Here is a 15,540-nt window from a genome sequence, read left to right on the forward strand (position 1 = left end):
CCCCTTTCCTCTCATAAATAAATGTCATACCACCTTTGCCTTCTGCCAACAGAGAAGCACTAATTTTTTGCTACCTCATTTATTCTCGCCTTCTTAATATTCCCTTCCTCAGACAATGTTTTTGATAAGGTTCATTTCTATTCAGAATGGTGCACCCAGGGGACTGGATAAATGCAGAGCTTAAATGGGGTGGGAAACAAAAAACAAAAGTAATGTTATTTGGCGTATAAGATTTGAATAAGATGGCATACACCAATTAAGCCCATTCTGGTTCTGGTGGCACTCGCGAGGAATGCATAAACGGGTTTCTTCCTGAACTCCTGTACGCATGCAAAACTTTTTTTTCATTAAACTTCAAAACGTGCAGTCAGGCATTCTGTGGGTCCACGCGGGGACTCAGAATTGGTTATGAGGTGGTCTCCGTCTGTGATATTTATGAGCAGCTCTTGGTTAGTAGGCACAGGTAGCAGCGTTGTCAAGCACTGTCAAGCCACGCACACGGTTTTTCTCCCTCTGGTGAAACACATTTGTGAAATGCAGGTGGTGGCTGTTTATCTGTGAGCTTGTTCGTCATTTTACAGCCTCTATATTTCAAATGTTCTGAAAGATTGATTAAAACAAGGTGGGTTTGTGTGTTAGCATGTTGCATTGTTTATAGGGAGGGCTGTAGGGGTGATTCTAGAGCCTCACGCATCTAGAGGGGCCCACAAAAATAACAGTAGGGTTCATGTATAAATTGGTGTATTTTACATAAATAATGATACCACAAACCTTGCTTTGTGTTATATTAGTTTTAATGATGATACTGAGAGTCGCACAAACATAAATGACATATGGAAGCCTGTTTCTGTCAAAAAGAAAATTGTGAGATAAAATGTAAAATGAGAATAAAGTCATATTGAGACATATAATGTAACAAATATGAGAAATAATGGTTGCATTGTAAAATGTAAAAAGTTATACTGTAATATTTAAATAGTGCAATTACAAGAAAAAAAGTTGTTTTTAAGTTGAGTTGATTTGCGAAATATAAAATCACATTGTGAGATTCAAATATTGCAATTACACAAAACAAAGTAACATTTATTAGATAAAAAGTTGCATTGCGAGATAAAAAGTCACATTGTGAGATTTAAAAGTCGCAATTATGAGAAACAACAACAAAAACAAAACAAATCGCAACATATTAAATTGCATTTACTGTATAAGATGTAAAGTCACTTGGGATTTAAATATTGCAATTACAAGAATCAAAGTTGCATTGCAAGATATAGTCACATTGTGAGATTTAAATATTGCAATTATAAGAAACAAAGCTGCAATGCAAAATGTATTGTCACATTGTGAGATTTAAAAGTCACAATTATGAGAAAAATTGCGATATACAATGAGATACAGTAGTCAACATTTGAAGTGGATCAAAAAAGTTAATCAAAGTTGTCCTAAGACAAGAACGCATTTTGGTTTTAGGTTTTAAAGTGCCCCTATTATGGGTTATGAAAAGTTCATATTTTGGTTTTGCGAGTCCCCAACAACAGGTTGACATGCATGCAAGATCAAAAAGCACTTTCATTGTCTTATAATATGCATTTATTCTTACCTTACTTGCTCAATGACTCCAAAATGATTCACTCAGTGATTAATTTTTCCAAACCCCTCCTCTGCGTGATGCTAATCTGCGGTGATTGGTTCGATTGGTCTCAATTTCATTTCATCATGCCTGTAATAAAGCAGCGTTTGTGAGCGCAGTGCTGCTTTGTGTATAGCATTACGGGGAAACCGCTATTTTACCGCTCCAAAAGCGGCACCTAGTGGCAAAGAATGACTTAGCATTTTCATTCAGACCAACGCGAAAAGACCAACAAATGGGCAGGCAATATGTTAATGTTTCATGTCGACATCAAAATTAAATGGCTTGGGATTCGTTTTAAAAACGACTCGTTTCAATGATTCAGAGTCGGCTCTTTCTTTTGAGAGACAATAATTTTATATACAATGCACTTTCAGATTTAAAATTTTGCAGGATGTTTTCGTTCTTTTAGAGCTGTATTGCACACTGCATGAAAGGTAATTTTCAAAAATCCATAATAGGGGCACTTTAAGACAACTTTAATGAAAGGTTTGATCCACTTCAAATGTTGACTAATGTAGTTGCAAGTGGCTTGAATACTGTACATGTGAACTCTCCATCAGCAAGCCTTGCTTTATTGAAAAATAAGTAAGTTTAATATGCAGTATAGGAACCCAGAATTCCTTGATACAGACATGCACATACACATACACATTTGTGCATACACATATCCAATTGCTGTACTTTGTAAATATTTATAATGTTATTGAACTATATGTTAGCTTGACATTAACCTGAAATGTTTTAATTTGTCAGTTAAAGGTGATATAATGCACACAATTGCCTCTTTCAGTGCATTTAATAAATGTACAATATAGTCTTCCCCATACTTTGCTAATTTTATTGTCCATCCACTACCTTGAGAGTAGTCTTTGTGGGGACTTTGTTGATCAGTAGGGGGCTGATTAATGCTGTTTTGCTACTGGTGAAAGTTGGAGTCGTGTGGTGCTTAGAGCGATACTAGGGAACCAGTGAGCTTATGAATTTACGAGGCCAGCTTGTCTGCAAGATTATTACATGCTTACCTGCTGTTGCAGAGTGTCTTTAGGATTGTTGACTCGCTTATTATTAATCTCATTCTGTAGTGGGAACTTTACTTATAGTTCTACATGACCCTTTAGAGGCTTCAGCTGTCCTCATTCATTGCATTTGCATGGAGAGAGCGGTACATTATTCCAATTTTTTCATATTCCAAAGAAAAATGAGAAAGAACATAGTCATACAGGTTTAGAACGACATGAGATCCATTTTTTATTTTCTGGAACCAAACTTTATTAACATGCAGTAGAGCGATGAGCAGTCTCTGTGATTTAGCAAACCACTGTGGTGGATTCATGGGTGAGGGATGACAGAGACATTTGATAACATTGCAGGAACCCAGAGCAATTTTTGGACTTGAGTTCCTTGCTTAAGGGCTCACAACATTGGTCAGGGATAGACACTGTAGGAAGCCTGCAGCCCTCCAGTAGTATGCTGGCATTCACCAGTATGCCGCTTCACACCAATAATCAAGTCATGGATGCTGAGCTCTCACACACTGCACCGCACCATTATTATTCATGAGCTTATTTTCCCTTTGTCTTGCGGTTGCCTTTAAGAAGCCCCAGGTAAAGATTCACCTGGCCCATTCCACTATTTGCTGAAGAAAATAGCATTTGGTCATAAGATAATAACTTGGCGAACGATTTTGTATCATCAGCTTCCTGCAGTTACATCCTGATTGGTGGCTATTTAATCCCTCTTGGACATTTCAAGGGCTGATTGTTTTTTTGTTTTGTTTTTTGCTTCAGCATCATATAAGTCATAGAAGACACTCCATGAAGGTACTTGGTTCTTTTTTATTTTATTAGTTTATTGTACTTTGTTATCAAAATAATAGTTCACCCAAAAATGAAAATTTACCCATCCTCAGACCATCCAATAAACAGATCAGCTTGTTTCTTCATCGGAACAAATTTAGCATTACATCACTCGCTTATCAATGGATCCTCTACAGTGAATGGGTGCCGAGAATGAGAGTTCAAACAGCTGATAAAAACATCACAATAATCCACAAGTAATCGACATGACTACAATTATTGTCTTGAGATGTGAAAAGCTGTGTGTTTATAATACATCCATCGTTAAGGTGTTTTAACTTCAAAAAGTTGCTTCTGGCCAAAATATGAGTCCATATTCTATAATAACACTTCCTCCAGTGAAAAAGTCCATACCCTGGCTGTTGTCCTCCCACATTAAAATTCACAGACATATTACTTTAGAACTGTTTTGTTCTGTTTTTGTCTGTAAACGGTGCTTGATCTCTGCATGTTTCTCTGCCGATTCAGACTAGACAACTTTTTCAATATTACAGATGGAGGACTCATATTTTAGCCTGAAGCAACAGTTTGAAGTTAAAAATGTCTAAAAAAGAATGTGTTTATTACAAACACTCGGCTTTTTGCTTTACAAGATGTTCATTTATGGACTGGAGTCATGTGGGTTATTTATGGATTATTGTGATGTTTTTATCAGCTGTTTGGACTCTCCTTCTGACGGCACCCATTCACTGCAGAGGATCCATTGGTGAGCAAGTGATGTAACGCTAAATTTCCTTAAACCGACAAGAATTTAAATGGAGAAAAAGGCTTATAATAAAGGAAAGGTTTTTCCAGCTTTATAGATCATGCCATATTAATTTTACAGCTTATACTTGTCTGTTTGGCTCATTTATTTTCTTAATTTTACAAAAGAAATGAACTCTCATCTCCCATATGAACACCCCAGATCAATGCATCTAGAGCATGTGTGCTAACCACTAAACCACAACTCAAGTGAGAGTTTTAATTCCAAGGTGTATCACCTTAAAAAAAAGAACCTCAGTATTTTTTAAAAGACACAGTCAATATCCTAGACTGGCTGAGTCAGGCAAAGGCTTAGTCCCTGATGGCAAATCCAGGAGACAAAAACAGGACTAGTGTCCTCATCCTTCTTCTTTAATTGGTTAAATTAACGGTTAAGATGTGGTTTGTGTCAGCAGAAGTTCAGCAAGAAGTTTCTCGCCCTCTCTGTCTCTGGCTTTCTCATTCATAATAGTGTGCTTCTTTAACTTTGGCTATCAGTTGTAATTTGTGTAAAACAAAATGAAATAGTTTACGGTTATTTCTATTCACTAAATAATCCTGGAAAAAAATGTATCATGGTTTCCACAAAAATAAGCAGGACAACTGTTTTCAACATTAATAACAAGGAGAAATGTTTTTTGAACATCAAATCAGCATATTAGACTGATTTCTGAAGGATCATGTGACACTAAAGATTGGAGTAATGACTGTTGAAAATTCTGCTTTACCATCACAGGAATAATTGACATAAAATATATTAAAATAGAAAACAGTTATTTTAAATCGTAAGATATTTCCCAATATTATTTTTTTTACCGTACTTTTGGTCAAATAAATGCAGCCTTGCACTGTGTAGTGTCTACACCGGACACAATACTTTAGCAAAATACTAGGCTATAGAACCCATTATAATCAGTGATGCTGTCTATACTGGATGCCGCGCGACACGACAAAACAAATTTTCGACAGTAAACTGCTGCTTCGTTCTATTTTTGACGTGCTGACACAAAGTTCAAATGATTTGTAATGGTTGCTTTGTCACGTCCCGGGATGGACTGGGAGTAAAAAATGTGGATTTTCTCCCATATAGCAGTGGATGCTCTGACCTGGGATTTTACTATAGTGCTATAGGTTACATGCTGTGTATAGTGAGAGAGGCGGGTAAAGGTAACCTGATGCAACTGTTTGCTTTTTTCCTTTTAGTTTCTCCCAACCACCTTTATCTTCACGTCTTTTGCTTGCCATCACAAGCCCACTCTCCTTCGTGTCAGTTTTGGTTTCTTATAAGCAAAAATAGATTGCATTAGCGCCCCCTTTTGTCGGCCGTCAACGTCACTTAATCTGACACTTTTTCTTTGATGATGAACCCGCCAGGCTGACGGCTGTTCATCTGGACTTCTCCAGAACGTCCAGATGGCCAGTCCTCCCCTGGTCGCATACAGTGTAGACAGACTTTAGCTGTTGTGGCACGACACGACAATTGTCGCGTCCGGTGTAAACACGGTGTTAGTAAGCATAAGAGCCTCAAAACAATTAGAAATCTTACCAACAATGCGAATAATTAGCAAAGCATACTAAAAAGCTTTCAAAGCAGAGTAACAAAAAGTTGAAATATGGTAGTCTTAACAAAGTACCCTGAAGTAAAATAAACACCCAATACTTTACAAAAATGGCAACTTTTACCGCTTAGCTTAATATCTCACACTGCAGATATTAAACCATCAGCACTTCCTGTTTCTCTGGAGTCCCTTTTTACCTTGTTCCACTCCAAAGCTAAACTGTGCTTTTGAGTTTGGGTTTTGATGCCTCTGGGTGTACGCAAGAGAGCCTGTGAAAGACCCTCTGTGACTCTTTTATGGTCGTGCAGCGATGCCAGGGGCAGAAATGAGAGGTATTTGCTGCTGTGTGTTTTCATCCATGTGTAAGTGAGCTATCCGTGCGAAAAGTGCTGTGTCATGATGAGTCAGCTCACCCCGGGGCTGTTAGCGTAGAAGATGAGATGTGCGTGAGCGCCCTCGCTCCTCTAGCAATCTCTCTCGAGCTCGCCATGCTCACCCTCCGACGCGTCCCCCTCAAAGAGTACAGCGATTCACCAAAACGTGCTTTCAAGAGGACGAGTGGTCAAGTGTAGCCTTTTAAAACTGACCGGAGGTGCAGCGCGCAGCACTTTGTGGCCGCTCCTGGTCGCCTTGAATCATTGTTATTACAGAATGGGAGAAAGCTTGTTATTATATCCACAATGGCAGGCTGTGGCGTTTCCTGCATTCCCTCCCTCTCTTCGGCGACTCCAGCAGGGCAGAGCTAAGCACTGATTCTTTCAGAGCTCAATCCGTTTGACCACCGGACTGAGTAAGCGACGGCCTGCTGAAAGATTTGTTCAGGGGGTGATTAAGTTGTTCCGTCTGCTCCATGGGGGTCATATTTTCCCTTTCGTACATCCAGCTGCGCTGATAGACGTCTGAAAAAAGCCTTGTGGATCTCAGTGTGTGGCCCATCAGAGCTAACTCAAGGCTTAAGGCCTTGAAATAACCAATTTCAAAGCTCGATTGTTTTTTTTTCTTTCCTTTCTGCAGCTTTGTGGAATATTAATTCTACCTCTTTTGTCAGCTTCTTCCATAACCATCAGGTTTTTCGATCGTTACTTGGCGAGTAGTTTTGCTTATTCACCTGACAGGTTGTGACTGTACATCTGTGACTTGGCTGTTAGCTGTCAAACCAGTAATCGGTCGAGCGGTTTGGTCGTTTGTGTTTATCTGGGAATCATCAGGAAGAGATTCTGCCTGTTTTTCCTTTCGTCTGTCCGTCTGTTCGCTCTCTCCCCATCTCTCTCGCTTTCTCTCTGTGTGATTAAGAGCAGCATTTTAGAGGCCACTTGACGGCACCCATCACCCTGTTGTTCCTCAAGTTTTAATGAGCACTTTAAACTCCCAGAGGAACCCAAATGAGTGGTTCCCATCGGTAATTATTCCTAACACTGCCATGAATATGCACACAGAAGTCCCAGCTGGGCCCAACACTCTACATTCAAACACCAGCTCAAGCTCAGAGGTCTTGCATGCTTTTACCTCAGTTATTCACCATTTAAAATGGATGGGCAAGCATGGCAAATGGCAAACACAGGCAATATGTTGAATAATCATCCTTTTTTTACAGTTGGGCAATAGTACAGGTAATATTAAGCATCTTATGATTATTACATAATTGGTTGATCATTATTCTTTGCGATAACGGTGATTATATATATATATATATATATAATGTATATATATATATGTATGTGTGTATGTATGTATATGTGTGTGTGTGTGTCCCGATCACCAACTGGAGTGCCCTTGAGCTCCACCAGTGGGCACTCCATCCCTGACTTTTGCCATTCACCCTGGACTACATTCCCCATAATCCTTTGCCGGACTCATCATCTATTGCATCACCTGTCACTCATTAGATCTCATCATCAGTTCACAGCTGTCTCATATTAGAAGGACTTTAAAAGATGCACACACACTTGAACCCTTTGCTGGTGATTGTTTAGCCTGTAATGATTCCTAGTTTCTGTTATCCTGCCCGTGTTTCCTTGTTTTGTTTTGCCTTGCCTTTGTGTATTTTGGATCTTGGACTGTTTATCTGGTTTTTATGATTGTTTTGCTGCCTGCCCTGACCATTGCCTGTTTACGGATTACTCTTTGTCTTTGCCTGGGATATTATTGTTTGCTGGTACTGGACCCTGCCTGTCTGACCACGTTTACGAATAAAGCCTGCATTTGGATCCTCAACTCGGTTGCCACTACGCCTCCTTCGTTACAGAGTGTAAGAATATTTATTTAAAAATGAGTGTGTGTGTGTGTGTGTATGTGTGTATATATATATATATATTCTATATAATTTAAACAATATGTAATAATAGAAAGTAAAATCATAATACATTTTTACTTTAATTTACCATATATATTGTATTGCTAATAATATGCTGATCTATTTTTCTTCAAATATTTTATTTATAGTATAAAGTGAAATACTGCTGTCATATTGGTTATTTAATGAAGGAAAAGAAAGCCAAAAAAATTAAAGGGATAGTTCACCCAAAAATGAAAATTCCGTCATTAATTACTCGCCCTCAAACCTTCACTCATCTTTGGAAAAAAAACAAAATATTTGTATATTGATTTTTATGATATTTTTGATGAAGTCTGAGAGCTTCCTGATGCTGCATAGACAGCAACACAACTGACACGTTCAAGGCCCAGAAAGGTAGTAAGGGCATTGTTAAAATAGTCCATGTGACTTAATAATATGAATGACTGTAAGACAGAAATTATACTGTGTGGTTGAATAGACTGTTTGTGAAGCTGTTTCTTACCTAAACATTGTAACTGCCCTCTCTGTGTCAGCGGCAGCGCAAACACAGATTTGAATGTTCCAGTAATACTTTTTTAAAGGTTTAATAGACACGGGTGAATCGTTGTCATTTAGAAAGTAGATCGCATGGGTGTCTGAATCAAGATTGTGATCTTTTAACGGTTAATTGTGCAGATCTACTGTCAATGCAGGGTCAGAAAGCTCTCGGTTTTCATCAAATATCTTAATTTGTGTTCCGAAGAAATTTGGAATGACATGAGGCAGGGACGTGGGAAGTAGGGGTGCTGCAGCCCCCTCAGCACCCCTACTTTTCACATGGTTGCAAATGCAATGCCAAGTTTGTTCATTTTAAATTTATTCAGTTTTAGCATTTAATTTATTTGTAATGATCTGTAGCGTCTCGACCAATCTGACACTAATTTTTATTTGATTTAACACTGAAATGTAAATGTGGGCTATAATAAACCCATGTTTATCTTGATAAACATTGATTAATTTTACTTGTGATTTGTTTTCTATATGGGATGATTAACCTAATCCTCATGAACGCGTGACGCTAGCGCGTGGTATCAGACATGAACTGTACAGAATGCGAACAAGGAATTCCTTTGAAAAGCCTTTCTAAAGGTTACAAATTACTTTTTTAATCACTGTGTTAGCGCTTGTGTTTCAGTATGACAGACTTTGTTGAAAAGAGTCGTGTGTGTGTATTTCTGCACCTGTGACTCATTAGCCAGATCATCTGCGCAAAATAACTTTCAAATAAAAGTTTTTTCTGTAATGCAAAGCTGACAGAGAAAGCTGAATATGAGTGATCTTTTTGTGTGAACTGAGGAGAACAACTGTCTGAACTCTGGTTCGTGGAAGGGAGAGAAATTCAACTTGGGACCGTAATATCTTTAATTTGTATTTTCTCTTTGTATATTTCTGTCCCGCTCTCTATCTCTGTTGTGACTTCAGATACAAGCGGTTTGCTGAGCGTCTGGCACAGTTGGAGGAGGCAGAAGGGGCCTTTGATTACTTCACATTGAGTTACCGGTCCTTCGGTATTCAGCGGCGATCCGACAACGGTCTGGTCCTTAGGGAATGGGCACCGGGAGCGGAGGTCATCTTCCTGACTGGGGATTTCAGTAAGTGTCACCATGCAGAGACCTCTCTCTCTTACATCCAGGCACAGACCCTTCTTAATGGACAGATCTATGAAGCAAAGTACAAGCGGTTTATTGTTTCCAAGGAAACAGGCTTTAATTTTAGGCCGCTAATGCTTGAAATGCTCTTCGCGTTTACAGGGCAAGGAATCTGCGGGGTTTGCATTAAGTGATTTATTAAGCCGTAATGATGTGTGTTGCCAATTGTGTGCTTGTCTGGATTGTTTACAAGTAGTATTGTTCTTTTAGAGACGTCGAGAGAGGACGAGAGAGTTGGACTGATGTTCTGTTAAGTTTTACTCCATTAAAAGCCGATTTGGAGTCTGTTATAGAAGCAGGGCTCAAGATGAGGCTAAATTCCCTCTAATCTTGAAGTAACAGGAACACATCCTGCAGTTTGCGTTGTCCCGACTGTCAAGCTTCACCATTGTCTGAAAATTAAACTGATGCCCTGGTGGGAAAGTGTGATGGAGATCGATTGATTAGCAAAAAGTTGACAAATTTCATCCAAGCTTTGTTTACATATGGAAGAAAGTCCTCAGTCATAGGCAAGCTATTCATAATTCTAAGTTAACGTTGCTGGTCAATAAAGGTCACAAGGGAATTAGTATTAACAATATTGAAAACAGGTGCTACTTTGTATAAGCATGATTTTTTTTTCTGGATTCTTTAAATACATCTTTTTAACACCTTTGCATCCGGGTTAAATCAAAGTATTCTTTTCTTTAAAAAAAAAAAAAAACTCAAACATTGCCCAATGGCCAATGCATCCCTAGATGTCATTTTCATTTTTTACATCGCTAACACCTGAAAGAGGCTCATTATTGGATGGCACATGGACAATGCTATCAGTGAACACAATTCCTTTTTTAGTGAATTTCACTCTCAATGTTCATGTCTTTCCCATATTAATGTCCAGATGGTTGGTCACATACGTGCATTAGGCATGAAACGTGCATGAGGAAACTTTGATGTATGATGTTCAAAGCTTTCTGCTTCAGTGCTACTTGAATAACTGTCAGACAGAGAGAAGAAAAGACAATGTGTAGCAAGAGGGAATGACAAAAAAACAAAATATTATATGAAAAAAATATCAATGATTGAATGTGAAATATGTAATCTAACCAGAAGGGTGATGCCAGTTAGTAGCTGAATTATATTATACAGTTGATTTTGTGGTATTACACCAAAAATTTTAAAATTGTTGCTAATAGCCTCCTCCTAAGTAATGTAGTGGTTATTTTCCTAGTTACAGGTAAATTTATTTATGTATTTATTTTACTAGACATATTTCAGGTCAGGCCATGTGATTGACGTTATGATTAGGAAAACATTTACTTTTTGTATTATTATTATTTTACTTCAGTTTTTCAATTACTTTTTAGTTTAGTTTTAGTTAGTTTTAGATTATTTCTGATTGTTGTAATTCATTATTTTACTTCGTTTTAACTTGTTTGTAGTTTAGTGTAATTTTAGTTTTTCATTTATTTTTTATGAAAATGCTTCTCATAAATAGTTTTTGTTTTATAATAACTCCTATTTGATCACGCTTCTACAAACAGCAACACAAGACAAACTCTACTCTGAGGGAGCACTGCTACCATTTTGGCGTCATTCTCGCTTTTCGCCATTTAATATTTTATTCTCCTTTTGCTGAGAGCCTCTTTCTTTACCATTTGTGTTTCCTTCACCTTTCTCTTGTGCCTCTGTTCCTCTCAAGCAAAGCATCTCAACGAATCCTTCACGCTCTGCTTCAGAGCTCAGTTTTTTCCTCCGAGAGAATAGTTGTTGCTGGAAACTTTAAGTTGAAGTTGTTGTTTTTTTATTATTTTTTTTTCTTTCCTCTAAGCCTCCATCTGTTTTGACCCATTGCTGTCCTTGTATCTCAAAATTAAGCTCTTAGCTGTCAAACGCAGGAGTGGGAACATCTGATACCTGTTCTGAGCTCACGGATCACATATTCTGTCAGTGGAGTCAGCCTGCAGTCCCTGTGTAGAGTCGACCAATAGGAAAGGGACCACTTTGTGTCAGTTCATGTTGTCAGGAAGAGATCTTAAAGTTCCTGTTTAAAAGCTGCGCTGTGTCTGCTCTCCTGTCTTTTGTCCTGCTATTGTCTCCTTCTCACCTCCTTTGGCTGACGGAAAGATGTGACAGTGTCTGCAATAAAAAAAAGAAAGCCAGAAAACACGTTCCATGCTTCTGCACACACACATAAAACATAAGGACACATTTACCGAGACCATTCAGGATGTGCTGGGTATATGCAACAAAAAATATAGCAAGATTTCAAGGATTAGTTCACCCAAAAGGGAATATTTTATTGTATGTATTCACCCTCATGTTGTTCTAAACCCAAAAAGTAAATCATAAATGCTGGCAGCCACATAGATGAGAGAAGTAGTGATGTTTAATTTGTGAATGAATCATTCTTTTGAGTCTAATCTTTTCATTGAATTGGTTGATGTTCACAAATGCAAAAAAACAATGACACATTTGGACTCATTCAGTTCACTGACTGAGTGAATTATGACTAAGTTAATTCTGTTTGTTATACCTGGTTCACAAAACTGGTCTGAATGGTCTTCATTCGCTGTCACTGTGATTTTGATAAGTAAGACATGTTCCTGGATCAACATAACTGTCCAAAAATATAGACTTAACCCAATCACTACCCATAATTTATTCCTAAAATCAGTGTGAAATGATAGCTGATTAACAAGGGTGTAGAAGCACCTAACCCTGACCGTAAGCCTAAAACAGATATTTCTTGAAAAGTTATCCCTCAGTTATGATTGGTTGATAGGAATGTTGTTCCAGGATCAACAAGGATTTTGATCCAGGAACATGTTGTTCTTGGTGAAATCACGTTCACCCTTCATTCGCAAATCAAACTGATTCAACTCACTAACTGAATCACTTACATCACTGTCTGTTTGCATCTGTTCTGATTCACAAAACTGGTCTGAATGATTCCTTTACGAATTAGACCGGTTCAGTTCTTAAGTATATTGTGCAGAGAGAATAATGGCTGAAATTTCAGTGTTTTTAACATTTGATTCACTAAACCAATGTGAACAATTCATTCACAAATACAATTTATAGCCTACAGTTCTCAAGTTTAACAGATTTAATTATCACGCTTTAAGAATCTGAGTCTGTTTGTCACATCTGATTCACAAAACCAGTCTGAATGAATCATTCGCTAATTGGACTCATTCAGTTCTCAAGTTCAACTCACTTAGTGGATAATAACTTACATTTGTGTGTGTTTATTTTACTTGGATCACTTACCGGTCTGAATGATTAATTCACAAATTAAACTGATGCAGTTCAACTCACTAAGAGAATCTCGGTCTGTTTGTCTCTTGGTTTACAAAACTTGTCTGAATGATTCATTCACAAATCAAACTGATCATTTCTCAAGTTCAACTCACCGTCTAACTGAATAATCACTTAAATCTTGGTCTGTCACATTTGATTCTGAATTGATTAATTTATGAATCTGACTGATTCGGTTTTCCCAAGTTCAACTCTAATCTGTCTTACGACTTCAGAAGACCAAGAATATTTTATGATAATTGTATGGTCCTTTTGTCCCCATTCATTGCTATTGCATAGAAAAGAGCAACCAGCACAGTCTTCATTTTTGGGTGAGCTGTCCCTTTAAGACATCAATATACTGAAAAGCAAAAGGCCTACATATGAGTCAGACAACATAGCTGAAATGTTTGTATTTTATACACGTGATTGCAAAAATAGCATCTTCTGGCTCAGTGATTGCTAACTATCCTACTCAGTGTTTGATGATCTAACTCTCAGTGGTCCAAACACCAGTGGGCCACGTCCCAATGTGCTCTTCTCACTTCTCTCTCCCAAAACTGCTCGTATCTCAGCCTCGGTACCTAATCGGAAGTCCTCAGGGAATGAGAGTGCAACTAGAAAAATGCACCAGATGTCTTATTGCAAAGCAGTCAAACTGCCTCTGGCCAACTTTAGACTTCTTCTAATTGAGAGTTGTGCTGTGTGGGGAAACAGATTCCTGGGAGTGTGACCTGTGAAAACTCCCAACTCCAGTTTTGTATGTACATATCTATACTTCATGTCTGTATGTTCACAAACATGAAGCTTATTCCTGGGGCTTCCACTTATGCAGTTTCAGCAATTATTGATTATAACTGGAAGACATTATGCACATTGGTGCAGATCCTCCCTCAAAGTCTTCTCTTAATACACTGCTTACATGCCTTGAAGAGAATATTGATCTCAAAGCCTGAAGCACCTTTTAAAATGATAATTGATGAAAGGAGTGAATGATTAGCTAGTTCATGGTTCTTCTCATAGTGTTGTCTTTTATCTCAGCAGCTTCCTCATTAAGCTGGTGTTATTGACTTATTCCAGCACCTGATTGATAGTTCGGCAGTCCTTTGGTCATTCAAGCACTTTGAAAGGGAAATATGTTTCCTTTTTTATTTAGAATAAACTGTGTAGATGGTTAAAGAGAACTGATTATATAGTTACGTTTTACATAATTTTTCTTTTGGATATTATATTATTTAGTTGCAGAAAAGCTTTGAACTTTGCATGAAAGTTATTTCTGACTTCTCACATATTAGATTCTATTTCTCACAATAAAATGTGATTTAAAAAAAAAATCTAATTATCACTCATAATAATCTAATTAATAATTATGCTTTATGTTGTGCAATTATATTGTACAGTTCCAGCTTTCTTATAATTGTCTTTCTATATTACATTCTTTTCATCTCAAAATTGTGTCTGTACTGTATTTTTTAAATACATTTTTGTCTTTTAATAGTGATTATTTTTTTCTCTTATTAATTATTTTCTTATTTCTCATAAATGCGGTTTAATATCTCACATTTGCAACTTTATATCTTGCAATTGCAACTTTATTTCTTGCAGCTGCAACAGTATTTTTTGCAATGGGGACATTATTTGTCATAATTATGACTATATCGTAAATGGTTTTATAAATGGATCTCGCAAATTAATTTCTTTTTTCATTTACAATTTTATTTCTCATACTGTAACTGATTTTATATCTCACAATCTAACTTTATTCCTCATTTAAACATTTAAATTACACATTTTATTTTTTACTCTGAGGCAGAAACATCTCGGGTCTGATCCACCTGTCTCTTGTTGTCTCTGTGTTTGTGTGTTGCGCATGGCTTGTTTTGACAGCTCGCCACGTGAGCATGTCAGCATGATCGTTGTCCCCGCCCTCCTTGTTTCACACCTGGTTCTGGTCATCTCATTAGCTTCCCCTTATAGCTCCTCGTGTTTCTGTCTGTTGTCAGATTGTTGGCTCAACACGACAGCGCAAGAGGTGGGCGCGCTAAATGCCCGAGTCGCGGAGCTCCTCACGCGCGTCGATGATCTTCAGCGGGAGGCGGCTAACCGGGGTCCCGTCCTCCACGCTGGTATTCCGTTGGACCCCAAACCTCATGCCAACAATCCTCCGGTGTATGATGGCGATCCGAATGCCTGCCAAGCCTTTCTCTCCCAGTGCTCGCTGGTGTTCTCACTGCAGCCTCGACGTTACGCCATAGAGGAGGCTAAGGTGGCATACGTCCTCACTCTCCTCTCGGGTCGCGCCCGCGAATGGGGAATCGCCGTATGGAGATCGCGGGCTCCCTGCTGTACTACTTTTGCAGATTTTCACCAGGAGATGGCGAAGCTGTTCGACCGGTCTGCCTAGGGAGATGAGGCGGGGCTCAGCTGTCTCGGTTGTCGCAGAGGAGATGCTCAGTCACCGACTATGCCATACAATTTCAGACTC

General features: G+C 38.2%; 1 protein-coding gene across 1 annotated transcript in view; it reads left to right on the forward strand.

The window, feature by feature from the left end:
* gbe1a (glucan (1,4-alpha-), branching enzyme 1a) overlaps positions 1–15,540 on the forward strand; it is a 158,884-nt gene that overhangs the window by 6,099 nt on the left and 137,245 nt on the right. Inside the window, exon 2 of the mRNA XM_016240088.1 lies at positions 9,550–9,719. Within this exon, the coding sequence (XP_016095574.1) occupies positions 9,550–9,719 (170 nt within the window). The remainder of the gene's footprint in view (positions 1–9,549; positions 9,720–15,540) is intronic.

Source organism: Sinocyclocheilus grahami, unplaced genomic scaffold (assembly GCF_001515645.1).
Source record: "Sinocyclocheilus grahami isolate Dianchi unplaced genomic scaffold, SAMN03320097.WGS_v1.1 scaffold581.1, whole genome shotgun sequence".
Classification (NCBI taxonomy): Eukaryota; Metazoa; Chordata; class Actinopteri; order Cypriniformes; family Cyprinidae; genus Sinocyclocheilus; species Sinocyclocheilus grahami.